The following is a 14,366-nucleotide window of genomic DNA, read 5'->3' as shown; positions in this document are numbered from 1 at the left end:
ATAATGGGAACTAGAGCTCAAGAAAAAGTTCGCGTACTATAAGTGGAAGCAATTCCAGTCTCAGCGAGGGGTCTCGTGGTCGCCAGCATACCCCCTACGTCCCAAGTCAAGATTCCTTCGGGGAGCATTTATATTCAGCTCTTACGACAGGCAGGGACAAAGTGCATGTATTTATCGGCACATTTTATCTTTGTGCATTTACACTCTAGTGCTGAATCGGTCGACCTCGGCAATCTTCGAGATTCGAAGTGGCAACCTTTGAAACACAAACTATGAATCGCTGAAGCATCGTTGTGGGACATCTGGCGTACACTTTACGTACTAGTACTGTTGTTGTTCACACAGCAAAGCCAAACTATAGAATTCATGCTAGGAACAAAATTCGCATCGATAAATGTTATATAATATTATATAATGTGTATGTGACATAGTTGTTGGCTTAACGGTTTAGAAATTTCATATCGATCGATCATATTCTCGATTCAATTCAGATTTCATTTTCATTCAGTTGGCAACACTGTCGCAACCGGGACATCTCCCTCCTTACTCCTCTCCCCCGTACACAAATGCTCCAAGATAAAGTGTGCCGATAATATTCTGTCTTCTCTACCCTCAGGGGAATCCTTGGCTTTACGCCTTCCAGTCGCTCCTTATGTTTCTTATATCGTGGATGTTTTCCACTGAGCCCACGCGCAGAGGTTGGACATTGAAAAGTGGGAAAATGAAAGACTCCCTGGCTCTAGTATATCAATGGGGTCGAAAGATAACAGTTGGCCAAGAGAGGTGGAACGCCTAATGAACACAGGCTGCTGCGAGTACACGACTTGATGTCCTCTCATAATTCGGGACATGCTGCAAGAATCAGTTTTCCGCTTAGGAATATTCCCGAATCACGAGAGAGAATCATATTTTGTGTCCTTTCGGCAATATACAGGACCGTTACGAATAAATATGTTTTTACCGAGCTCGATAGCTGCAGTCGCTTAAGTGCGGCCAGTGTCCAGTATTCGGGAGATAGTGGGTTCGAATTCCACTGTCGGCAGCCCTGAGGATGGTTTTCCGTGGTTTCACATTTTCACACCAGGCAAATGCTGGGACTGTACTTTAGTTAAGGCCACGGCCGCTTTCTTCACACTCCTAGCCTTTTCCTGTCCCATCGTCGCCGTAAGACCTATATATGTATGGGTGCGACGTAAAGCGACTTGCAAATATACATTCGACAATCTACAGGACCGTTTTGAACATTGCGTGAGACCTAAGGGTGCACAGTTGGAACACTTGCTGTACCGACTCAATTAGATACGTGTTGCCGTCTTTACCTCGAGTGTTATAATGACGTATCTTTGATGTGCAGAGCATTTTTTGCAATTTCTGTATTGTGTGTTTTGCCGCATACTGTGTTTAGCTTAATAATAATAATAATAATAATAATAATAATAATAATAATAATAATAATAATAATAATAATAATAATTGTTCCGGGGTTATCTGTGCAACGCAGAGGTGAAACAAGGTGCTGGGGGAATGGGTCTCCACGATAGTCAAAGATTAATTTAAAACTTTAAAATAAAGGTTATATTTCCTTTCAGATCTTAAATTTTAACAAACTCTTCACTTGGTGAAAGAACAAGCAATTTTACTACAACACAGAGAAACCAAGAATTGGTAATTTACAATCTTGAGCTTCATGCTCATAATTTACAAGTTTTGTTTAGATAGACAAGAAGATATATCTCCCAAAACACAACTTTCACGAGCACTTTGCTCCAACGGTTACAAATTACGGCCTTCCAAAGGCACCACGAAAGAGCTTACATGCTCTACAAATTCTACCAAGGAGACAGCGCTCCCGAACTCTTACGGCCTACTCAAAGCAACCATTACCTATTACATTTTTACAATACTTTATAATTTCTGGCCTGTCTAGGCGCTACCTACATTTGACAAGATAGCAGTTGTATTTAAGAAGCAATATAAGGGTATCGAGTACCCGTACTACCGGGCCTTCGTGAAAAGAACAGGTTAAATTACTGGCCCAAACTCAAAAATGTATAGAGGCGTACACTTGCGCTCCTAGAAATGGTTAAAATCCTACTTGGGCTTGCAGCCTGACAATGCAGAGGATAATCGCACACTACTGAGGTGACTAGAAGGACAAGTTAATTTATGATTTACAAGAGAAGAACCGTTACAAAACCGTAGTCACCTCAAGATTAATTGAAGGGGAATTCAAGAAGGTAACACACTCTCTATCCCCGATTTACACTTTAAGTCTTTAGGACTTGCACGAAATTTTACATGAGAAAGAAGAAAGTTTACGTTTTAGGACATTGACTGTTACATAGTTAAAGATTGGAACCTTCCCTTCGGGTCAGCTTGGGGAAATAACTACTTAGATGGAAAAACTGTTGGCCATTAGCTTAGCTGATGTTCTGCCTGCCGAAGATAGAGGCCTCCGCCTCCTGCCTTAAACACACACACTCGGTAAGACGACGATCAGAAAGACAAGTTAACTCGAAAAAGCGACAGCTTTTATACCCGAGAGGAAGCTTCGAGAAGGCTCTGGACGAAATCCGAACACACACTCTCTCATTTTTATTGGATAAACACAACGTTACAAGAAGCCTATGATTGGCTGAAAAATTAATACAGAACGTTTGTGATTGGCCAGACTCCAAAGCTAGCGGGATGAGAAGGAATTGTTGCAAACCTTGAAGTATCCAAAAATAAGGAAAGCCAATTCAGTTCAGAAAATCTATAAACACAAACTTCTTTAAATTACTAGTTATTTCGCTTTGCACCAGAGTGCATGACCTCGGGTCTTTTATAGATACATCTATGGAGAAAAGTCCAAATTTCTTGAAAGAGTTATCGCAACCAGTGATACACCAAGACAAAACAAAGAAATTCAGCCAGTTTAGGAAAATTTATAACAACATTTTACTCCATCATTTAGTAGTGACATCTTTTGATCAACATCTCAACTTCTTTTACTAGATGTTTCCATTTTTATATGATGTATAGCGTTCTTCAAGGCGCTTCGTTTAAATGTACGGGCTTGAGGTGTACCTCCCGGTATAATAATAATAATAATAATAATAATAATAATAATAATAATAATAATAATAATAATAATAATAATAATAATACTTATTTTACGTTCCACCTACACTTTCACAGTTTTCAGAGACGCCAATGTACCGGAAGTTCGTTTCTTTTACCTGCCAGTAAATTTACCGACAAGAGGCTGACGTATATTTTAGCACCTTCAAATACCACCGGTCTGAGTCAGGCTCGAACCCACCAACTTGAGCCCAGAAGGCCAGCGCTCTACCGTCTGAACTACTCCGTCCGGCTAAACATATTGCGTGTCTGACTCGTTGGCTGAATGGTCAGCGTACAGGCCTTCAGTTCAGAGGGTGCCGGGTTCGATTCCCGACCGGGTCGGGGATTTTAACCTTCATTGGTTAATTCCATTGGCCCGGAGGCTGGGTGTTTGTGCTGTCCCCAACATCCCTGCAACTCGCACACCACACATAATACTATCCTCCACCACAATAACACTCAGTTATCTACATATGGCAGGTGCCGCCCACTCTCATCGGAGAGTCTGCCTTACTAGAAATAGCCACACGAAATTAAATTAAACATATTATGCACAGTAATATGCTCCCTCTGTGGATTAGTGGAATAGTGTGAGCCCCCGGATCCGACAGTCGCGGGTTCAAACCCAGCAGAGGTAGTCGAATTGTTGAAGGACGGAAAAGTGGCCATGTCTGTTTACTCTGGTGACACATTTGGTGTTACCCAGAAAAATTGAACCTCAGCCATAGATTGTCCAATTTCGAAAATGACACGCAGGCAGCCTAAAAAGCGTCAGATGAAAATACCTTCACACAGTAGCTGAGGCCATACTGTTATCATCGTTATTATTATTATTATTATTATTATTATTATTATTATTATTATTATTATTATTATTACTTTGCTATTTGCTATTTGTTTTATGTCGCACCAACACCGATAGGTCTTATGGTGACGATATTATTATTGTTGTTGTTATTATTATTATTATTATTATTATTATTATTATTATTATTATTATTATTATTTCAATAACATGAGTTTCAGAATAGAAAAATACTGGTACTCTTGCATAGTTACTGTTATCTTCTTCCAACACAGTTTGTTGTTACTCTTGTTGTATCGTTTTAAGAAATCTGTTTGATTATCAAACTTACGTCAATTTTCATAATGTTGTGCTTATTAATCAATGCATTTTAAAAGTAGTTTTTAATGTTGTCTTGATGTACCATTTGTCTAATATATTTGTGACACTCAACATTTGACTTTATTTCAGGGTGAGTTGATGTGCAGTAGCCATGCAGGGGGTGAGGGGGACAACTTGGCAGAGGGGAGGTCGAAAACACGAACGTGTCATTCACCAGTTTCTGGTCCAGAAGAAGAGGAAGAGGACTTGGAAATTACATCAGCCAGGGATCTGGACAACGGAGACATGTGGCAACATAGTTCTGGCAGTGGAGGTAAAAATGTCCCTTACAAAAAAATGTACATAAATTTCTCTGTCACTTTGGATAGCCATACAGGTGGTGGTTGTGATTTTTGTTTTAAGAGGAGGTACAACGGGACAACCGTCCTCCCTTAACACTAATCAGAGGGAAAATAGAAATGGTCCAACACTACGAAGAATGAAGGGCCACAAAGGGCATGAGAGTGTAAGGGTGGTGGTGGCGAATGTTGTTTTAAGAGGAAGTAGGCAACTGGGCAATCATCCTCTGTTAATGTTAATCAGAGGGAAAAAATTGGAAGGGGTCCGACTCATCGATAAATGAAGGCATCAGCCAAAGAAAGACAAGGCCCACGAAGAGCATGAAAATGAAAGACTCCCTAGGATTTGCAAACCTAATACTGTCAGGGTCAGAAAAGAACATGTGTTCACCATGGTAGGTTGATATGATAGACGAAAGTGAGGAGCTTAGTACAAGTAAGTGGAAGCAGTGCCGGGACTCAGCTAAGGGTCCCATGGTTGCTTACCCATGCTCCAAAGTTAAGTGCCAATGGGCCCCCTTTTAGTCGCCTCTTATGACAAGAAGGGGATATCGTGGGTTTTATGAGAGTTAAAGACTCGTTAGGCTTCACAAATATAACGTCGTCGTCAGAAAAGAGCAAAAGTTGCCTAAGGAGGACCAGATAGGAAAGATAAAGGCTAGGAGTCTGACATGAATAAGTGCAAGCAATGTTGAGCTCAGAATGAAAAAAAAAAAAAAAAAGGCCAAAGAAAGGGAAGGGTCACATGAGTCTTTAAAATTACAGGCTTCCTAGGCCTCACAAAGGGAAGGTGGATAGGAAGTGGTAGTGATGGTTAGATGTTAGTCCCCTTTAAACAGCAAAACAACAAGGCCAGTGGTGATGGTGATTATTGTTTTAAGGGGAAGTAAATTGGGCAGCTACCCTCTGTTAACACTGATCAGATAGAAAAAATGGAAGCAGTCTCACACTTGAAAATGAAGGTATTGGCCAAAAAAGACAAGGGCCACGAATGGCATGAAAATTTAAAGACTCCCTATGTCTCAAACACCTATTACCATCTGGGTCAGAAAAGGATAAGAGTTAACCAAGGGAGGTCGGATGGGATAGATGAAAGTGAGGAGCCTGGAATAAGTCAGTGGAAGCAATGCAAGGACTTAGCTAAGGGCCCCATTGTCTCAAACCCACACTCCCAACTCCAGGACCTGTGAGGAGTTCACCCCTTATAGTTACTGCAGAACAAGTAGATGATACAGTAAATCTATTGTATGTCCTCACCCATAGTGGAACAGGAAGCCCAGATTTGTATTTGTTAGGATTAGTACTACAGCACAGTGAAATATTACTGTATAACAATCTAGAGTCCAAATTGAGAGATCAAGATCCTAATTTGGCTATGTACCATTAACTATTAAATTCTATTTAATGAGGTTACATTGGTGGGTAGGAATCATGTGAGCAAAATTCAGTTAATGCTTGGCTTCATCTATTTTCTAAAGACCAGTGGTTGCTACTGCCTTAACCATTAATTTCTATTAGTTTTGTTATAGTGTGAAGATCTCATTCCAGAGAAAGTCAGACAAATCATGAATAAATATTATTTTTCTGTTAAACTATTGTGATTCTAATAAAGAAAGAGCATATAATTAAATAGTGTATTTTTAAACTAATTCTCATTTGGTACGGTAGCTCTTGTAAGAGCTACAGATTCATTGCTGATCTTATTTTCCTGTTTACAAGGAGAACTTGTGCTGGAACATTGTTATGAAGTTCTTTTGTTTCTTGTTTTAGGGATTTTTCTCTTTTAACTTCCTCAAATGCTAGTTAATGATGAAGTAATAAAGGAATATTAGTACTCTTAAAAACTAAATTGTGTGTAGTTCCTTTGTGTCTAGATGTGGTGCAGTCAACATGTACTTGGAAGTAAAATTGCTGAGTATTGGTTTAAAAAAAATCATTGACAGAACAATATTATGTGCATTAGGTTAAAATATCAAAATATTTATACTCATCAGAATCATGCATGGAAAAAAGATTAAAATTAAAAAGAATGATGTGTAAATACAAGTGACATATGTTTTGAACGTGCAAGATAAGCAACAGCACTGATGTACGCGAATTCAATGAAGTGGTGCTTTGGTTTCCACAAAGGTTAGAATCCTAATATTGTTGTATTGTTTTTTCTTAGTGATAGCACTGTTTCTGAGTTTTTGAGTACACTTTTAACAATTTATGAAACGAGTTGTTTTCATTGCTTTATGCTTGATTTAACGTGACTTGATCCAACCTAACCTTATCACTACAGGGCTCTTGTTTACATTTCCCTGCTGTTTTACAGTGACTTGGTGACTGTCTCCACCAGTTTGTATTCTAGACATTATCTTATATCACTGATACCATACACCTTAGCATGGGTTCACGCTTCTTGAAATATTCAGAAGACGTGGAAAATGAGAGTTGTTTATTTTGACTTTGCACACATTTTTAGTTTGCACTTAAAGCTCTGCATGTACAACTTCCTCCACTTTGCTCTCATACAGACTAAGGGATTGTTAAAATTCTGCCTTTCATAGATTAAATTCACTTGGTCTTCGATGAGCTAAGATGCGAAAGACTGCATCCTCAATCACTCATTGGTGAAAAGGAATAATTAATATGTGAACTAGTAGCCTAGAGCACCTGTATATAACCTATTGCTATACTTTTTACCTGTAGACTACAGTAAAGTAAATTATAAAAAAATTGTGTTCAAGATTGATGTGCATAATTAGAAATACTAGGTGCATAAACAGAATATTTTATCAGTCCTATTATTATTTCTCTGTATAGTCATATAGAAAGATAGGAATATGAAAATAAACACAACGGAATACGGTAGCACAATGACAGATCAGATTTTCTGTTTACAGGGAGAACTTTTATCAGTAATACCTTAGTCCTTAGCATGGATTCACAATTCTTGAAATATTCAGAAATTGCAGTCAGAGGAACATGAAGAGTTGTTTACTTGGACTTTGCACACATTTTCCTCTTGCACTGTAACCTTCAGTTACAAAAATATTTGCTTATAGTCAATATGTTACTGTTCTGGTGTAGCAGAGATCATCCACAATTGCTTTCAATAATTAGTCGTGTTGAATTCCCTTTCAAAATGTCTCCTTGCAGTATTTAGGGAAGGATGTCGAGCATGAAGTATATGTTCCTGTTAATGTCAGGGAGATCATAGTGCACAGGGAGAGAAATATTATTGCTTATAGTATGGTGTACTGTGATAAGTTTGTTTTCTTGCCTCACATGTGGTGGTGGTGGTGGTGGTGGTGGTATATGGCTCAGTATCGGCAACCAGAATGTTGAAGTGCATTTGGCTGTCGCTGAAATTAAACTCATGGTTTGGTTGAGCACTATTCAACCAGGTTGATGCTTAATATTCAACTATTGGGTGTGTCCTCTGTAACTTGTAAGACTCTATGACTAACAGCAAGGGCCCAATCATCAGTGTATCCAAACTTTCTGGATATGGTTTCTGGCATATGTGCTATATACAGATTAAACAAGACCAGAACAAGTACATTGTGGGATACTGTTAATAAGTTTCCTCTGTTTGCTCATATTGTTACTCATTAGTAGGGCTCGGATGTTTAAGACCTAAAAATAGCCCAAATAAGCAAGCAAATATGACCTCAAAAGTGACGAAATATGACCTCAAATTTGACGAAATATGACGTAAAAATGACAAAATATAACCCAAGAAAATCAATCTAAATATGGTTATTTAAAAATTAAGCAGATGTCTGTCGATACAGTAGATTATGGTAGGGCGGCAGGGCAGATAGTGCAGACTCACATAACCTTTTCATTCTTCTCCGCTGGTGGTATTGAAGTGTACGACAAGATTCATCTTCAAAGTATCAGGCGCGAAAGACCTCCGATTATCACTTAACGCATTCTTGTAAGAAGAGAAGCTCCTTTCTACGTCACAAGACGTTATTGGTGGATATCTAAACAATATTAAATCACTACTATCGAGTATGCACTCATCTTGAAATGCACTGGTACCTTCTCCTGTACGAACATCATTTCTCTTGCATACACTGCGAAAACCGTCACTTCGATTAAGCATGTTTTGAAGTTTCCTTTTTACACTGACACCAACTATTCCATGTGATAGTTGTGCTGAAAGTTCATCACTTCTCATAGTTTCAATACTTACATGAATTTCTAAGCTAGCAGCTTCTAAAGGAGTAATTGTACTCGATATGATTCCAAAGTTTGACTTAATATATGCCAGACTTTCTAACAAACTGTTGGAAAACCAATTCCTGCGCAATCTTGATAGAAGAGGCAGAGTATTCCACTTGTATTAACTGCAGATGTAATACAGAAGAGCAATTTTGTGAATACTAATTCTCATTCGGAAAGTTGACGATGATTTTGCACAGCTACAGTTGTGGCCAAACCAGCGAAATATGACGTTTCTACGAAAATAGCTCAAAATATGACCTTATGACCAAAAATAGCCAAAATATGCATTTATATTAAAATAAAAATCGCTTAATTGTGACGATAATCACCTGATGTGCACCAAAATCCAATCAGGCAAGAAAATAGAGACAAAGAAAAAATATGACTTTTCCTAAACATCCAAGCCCTACTCATTAGAACATGGAAACTTCTATTGCTGTGCATATTTTTGGTATGATTCTCAATTCTTAATCAAGAAATAATCTGTAGGAGTTCGAGCATCAATCCTTGTCTCAATACATTATCGTATACTGCTGTTAAATCAATGAAAGCCATTGAAGTCATTTGACGTTTCTGGAAATAAGCCTCAATGAATGATATCAGCAGTGCTATTTTTTTTTTTTTAATTGAAGGGGTACTCTCAGTTGTATTCGACAAAGCATCACGATCTTACAATTTTCGGCAGTTAAGCACAGTCTGGTAATCACTTTTCGGGCTGACATCATAGAAAAATTGATTACGCTGTTTTATTTGTGGTCAACATGTCAAGGTGATAACTGCACTCAGTATTTCTATCATTTTAAAATTAAGTGAACACGCAGTAGTAGTGTCTAATTTTGCTGATCTGCTTACAATAAATTCCACACTGGTAAAAAAGGCTGATCACTGCCATCTTCACGCTTCCTCTCCTTGCTTTCCGTGTCAGTTGCCAGGTGTCTCCCATGCAAGTGACTAATCTCATGGGTTTTTTTCTTTTTTTCTTTTTTTCTTTACGTCGCACCGACACAGATAGGTCTTAAATCTCATGTTTTAATCCATATTGAAATCTGTTGAGATGGAAATGGCATATGGCTTTTAGTGCCAGGAGTGTCCAAGGACAAGTTCAACTCGCCAGGTACAGGTTTTTTGATTTGACACCCGTAGGCGACCTGCACATTGTGATGAGGATGAAATGATGATGAAGACGACACATACACCCAGCCTCAGTGCCAGTGAAATTAGCCAGTTAAGGTTAAAATTCCCAACCCTGCCGGGAATCGAACCTGGGACCCCTGTGACCAAAGACCAGCATGCTAACTTGAAATCTGTTGATTTACAGTAACAAAGTTTTTATTATGATCCACCTGTTCAATACATTATAATGTTGTCACATTTAAAATATCTTAATTAATTAAAAAGTTATGTCGGACTTGTTTTGCTCCCTTACAGAGCATCATCAGCCAAATCTGAATCTCGAAGAATGGTTATGTTCGTAAATAATGTCTTAAGAACTATTAAGCCATTTTTTACAAACTTAAAACTTACTCTACTACAATATCATAAAATACAGAATCTTTGGAGACATGCCTTAATAACATTGGCTTAATTTTTTTTTTTTTTTGCTAGTTGCTTTATGTCGCACCGACACAGATAGGTCTTGTGGCAACGATGGGATAGGAAAGGGCCTAGGAGTTGGAAGGAAGCGGCCATGGCCTTAATTAAGGTACAGCCCCAGCATTTGCCTGGTGTGAAAATGGGAAACCACGGAAAACCATCTTCAGGGCTGCCGACAGTGGGATTCGAACCCACTATCTCCTGGATGCAAGCTCACAGCCGCACGCTCCTAACCGCACGGCAACAATGGCTTAATAGGAAAGATACATTAAAATTGTGGAAGAATGAATTGTTCTGAAGTATGTTAAAACAAGTAGCATGTCTAAAATCTTAGAAAGACGTGAAAATCAATCTTAAGAGCTAAATTTGAAGATTTTCTTTGCAATGAGATCTGGTAAAAAAGTTTTTTATCCCTTGAGGATAAGAGTCTATAAAGATTTGAAGATCTCGTCAATTTGATAACTGAACTTGTGACAGGATGAATGTTGGTCTTCATGAAATTTAAATGCTTGTCATTTGACCTCGGCGAATGCTATTGAATAAATATGTTCTTGTTGACATCAGTGACGTCAGTGAATTTAATAAGGCATGATTGAAAGTGACGTAAATCGACGATCGTTGTTGAAAGTTGTTAGGTAGTTTATCTTGTTGTATGTCTGTAACAAGAAAAGGAATCTTGTAAGTAATTGGAAGTTGTGTTGCTAGTTAAGAGTGTGCTTCTAGAAACTTCACTTATCCCTCCAATTGCTGTTTGTCAGTTTGGTGTTATCCGAGGTTGTGTGGTGACTGCCTGTTGTTCTGTGTCTACTCCTTGTGTTTTAAGAGTGAGGTGGTGGGAGTTGTTTGGAGGCAGTAGGGGTAGGAGGAGAAATGTTTATGGGTGTGGTTTTGGGAGGGGAATGTCTAGTAGGGGCTCAGGGAGGGGTTGTGTTCTTTAATGTTCCATGATTATTAGTTGTTTTGGGTATGAAAACTTTGGCAAAGCTACTTTTTTCTAGATTAAATGTATTTAAAAGTTCAGTTAATTGTTCGTGTAAAGGATTTCTTATTTCAATTTCGTCATTTAGACATATAACTTTTTAATTAATGAAGATATTTTAAATTATAATGTATTGAACAGGTGGATCATAATAAAACTTTGTTATTGTAAACAAAAATTAAAAAAAAAAGGTGTCTCCCTTTCAGGAACCATGAATTCACGTAATCCACAGGTTTGAAAATTCTTAGTGAAGGGCCAACCAACTTGATGAACTTGAGATTTGCTACTGTATTCAGATGCAGTGATGATCTTGTTGGAGTCATAATCAAGTTAATTTGTGAGAAGCCTCTTTCATATTCACTTGTCGAAATTGGAATGCTGCTCATAGTGTTAATGAGGCACAGGAGAGATATTGGGCATTTATTCTCAGCAAGTTATTCATGGAAACTTCTTAAGATTTGTCTTTCATGGAGCTTAAAACCTTTACACAAGTTTCTTATTTCTGCTTCTCCATAAGCTGCATCAGGATTTTCTGGCCAGTTGGTAGTGTCCAAAACTGTAGCCAATTCTAGGATTTCAATGTCTTCTGATGATAAAAAGCAGTGCTCTATACGCCTGCCCAGATACTCATAGCACTTCACAGCATCAATACGATTCCCTTTAATTCTTGCTCCTTTTTCAAGATTCACGCCTTTAAACATTAACAGTGTCTTCTGCTTCCAATGCTTCATTGTAGTATGGGCCATGTTTTGTCTTTCTTTCAGAAAACACCTTAATTTGCTGGCATATCTTCTTATGGACTGAATAAATTGTAATGTCACGTGCTTGCAAGTCAACACTAACTTCTGCCAACTCCTGAAGAGCATCACACATCAATGCAAGGTCTGATTTAACGACATTAGTTATGCGTTTAAGGAGCCCTCCGTACATGGCTTGCTCAGTTTTGTCTCTTTTGGGATCATCCTTGGCACTTTTCAAATGTGCCACTGAAACTTCAACATTTTTCCACACAGCTGAGACTGCTCTAAAGCTAGAAGCAACCCATGTTGTATCTAGAATCGGTCCAATTTTTAGGAGTACGGGTTCAACTTCTGCAGGAGCTTTCAATTCCCCGGCTTTTTAGGTGACTGGTGCTAAACTGTATACAGTTTATCAAGGAAAGATTTGAAGTGATTTATATGTGAGGGGAAATCTAGACTCACAACATCACCTATGGAAAGTTGTAGCCTGTGATTGGCACAATGCCAGAACAAAACATTGGGAAACTGTTGCTTTATTAAAGTAAATACACTCTTCTTCTTTCCCACCATTACTGCAGCCCCATCAGTTGAGACTGCAAAAAGATTCTGTTTCAGAAACTCATTATTGGCCCCCTCCCCCACTTCCCAGTGCTTCCAAATAAGTCATCAATGCACTAAATATACCTTCGACAGTGATATCTCACAATTCGTTAATTTCCATCCCTCCCCTCCCCCCCCCCCCCAAAAAAAATGTTGGTTGGCTGATCCATATCTGGAAGTGTTGTCCTCAGGCACATTATCAGTGATGACAGCTGAGTGTGGCACTGTCATCTATAAGGAGGGCAATTTTACTATTCCCATGCACTATCATATTTGCTACCTTATTTCTCATTTCTGTTGCGACATGAGAAACATTAATTATGCATGCGTTAGTTGAATGAAGAATGCGAAGAATAACGCCATTCAACTCCTGCATGTCAATTTCAGTTTTGAAATCGTGGAAGGCTTGATTTTTCTTAACTACTTTATATGCTGACTTTGGCAGATATTTCCTTTTCTTTTTCGAAAGCCTTAGCACATGCAATTTCCAAAGTTCACAGTTTTGCTATTTTTAGTATTTTATCTGTGGCCTGATGAGCTGAACTCTTTTTATGTTCAAATATTTTTTTGCAGAGATAAGCATTTGCTGACATTTATTTTCAGTTCCACCAGTTGCACATACAGAAACTGAAACCTATTGCTGTGAAATGTTTTACCACGAACCATTCCTACTTACTGCAAAATTCCAGATTTTTCTCCAAATCCCAGCATTCAGGAATGTCTTCCGTCCCACTGTTACACGCGACTGAAAACTTTGTTGTGGTCATTTTTTGCATCACCACACGACACTGTTGTGTTTCCCCGTCATTGTTTATGTTCAAATCATTAACTTTCAGCTTTTTCGATGCCTGGGTAGATGTAACGTACTTTGTTGTTTTATCATCCTTCAAAACTAACCACACAAACAAAATAACAACCTAACTCATGTCGTAGGTACGACATCGTAACTGTTGTAAAACCTTCAATTATTGTGATTGGTATATTTTGGTTATATTTTATTAAATGCTACATTATCTTTTATTAAATCTTATTTATCATATTCCCTGTAAATATGTATTATAAAATTTGTATAACCTCAAATACGTATTGTGTATAAGTTCAACCTCAAAATCTATATAGTTGAAACTCTATAATGTTCGTATATTAGATTTATTCTACTATAATTTGGTACATATGAAGGGTTCTGGAAACTTACTGTAAGGTTTATTATCCAGATACATGTAGAGACGTTAGGAATGTTGGAGAGATTTCCATGTTTATTGGTAAACACTAATGAAAGTTTTAGCTGGGTCCATTACTGGAGTACTCCATTCGACTAGTTGGTCGATCGATGTTTCGAGTGTGTTCCATTAGTGTTGAAAAACCCCTTCCAGTAATCGATAATTCTAGACGGTTGATCGAACAGTATATATATCGAGTTGTCAGTGAGTGAGTCGGTCAGGTTGGACTCAGAGGCAAGTGTTGGACTCGGAATGACTGTTGGGCTCTGAGGTGGAGGCGGTGATTTCAAGAGAACGTATGTTATAGTGCGCGAGTCAGTGTTGTTGATATCTGTACTTGTCAGAATCGACTTCAGGGTACTCCGCTATTAAGTGTTGTAGTGTCACTTGCTAGTGTGTATAATTGAGTGTTGTGACTTACAGTGACAATAAAGTAATTTACAC

At 38.2% G+C, this 14,366-nt stretch overlaps 1 protein-coding gene across 1 annotated transcript in view; it reads left to right on the top strand.

Moving 5' to 3' along the window:
* Positions 1-14,366, top strand: part of LOC136858665 (tyrosine-protein phosphatase non-receptor type 9) — a 524,482-nt gene that overhangs the window by 455,545 nt on the left and 54,571 nt on the right. Inside the window, exon 4 of the mRNA XM_067138380.2 lies at positions 4,361-4,544. Within this exon, the coding sequence (XP_066994481.1) occupies positions 4,361-4,544 (184 nt within the window). The remainder of the gene's footprint in view (positions 1-4,360; positions 4,545-14,366) is intronic.

This window comes from Anabrus simplex, chromosome 1 (assembly GCF_040414725.1).
Source record: "Anabrus simplex isolate iqAnaSimp1 chromosome 1, ASM4041472v1, whole genome shotgun sequence".
NCBI classification, from domain to species: Eukaryota; Metazoa; Arthropoda; class Insecta; order Orthoptera; family Tettigoniidae; genus Anabrus; species Anabrus simplex.
Note: the sequence above shows the minus strand (reverse complement) of the source record. Positions and strands in the feature narration are given on the sequence as shown.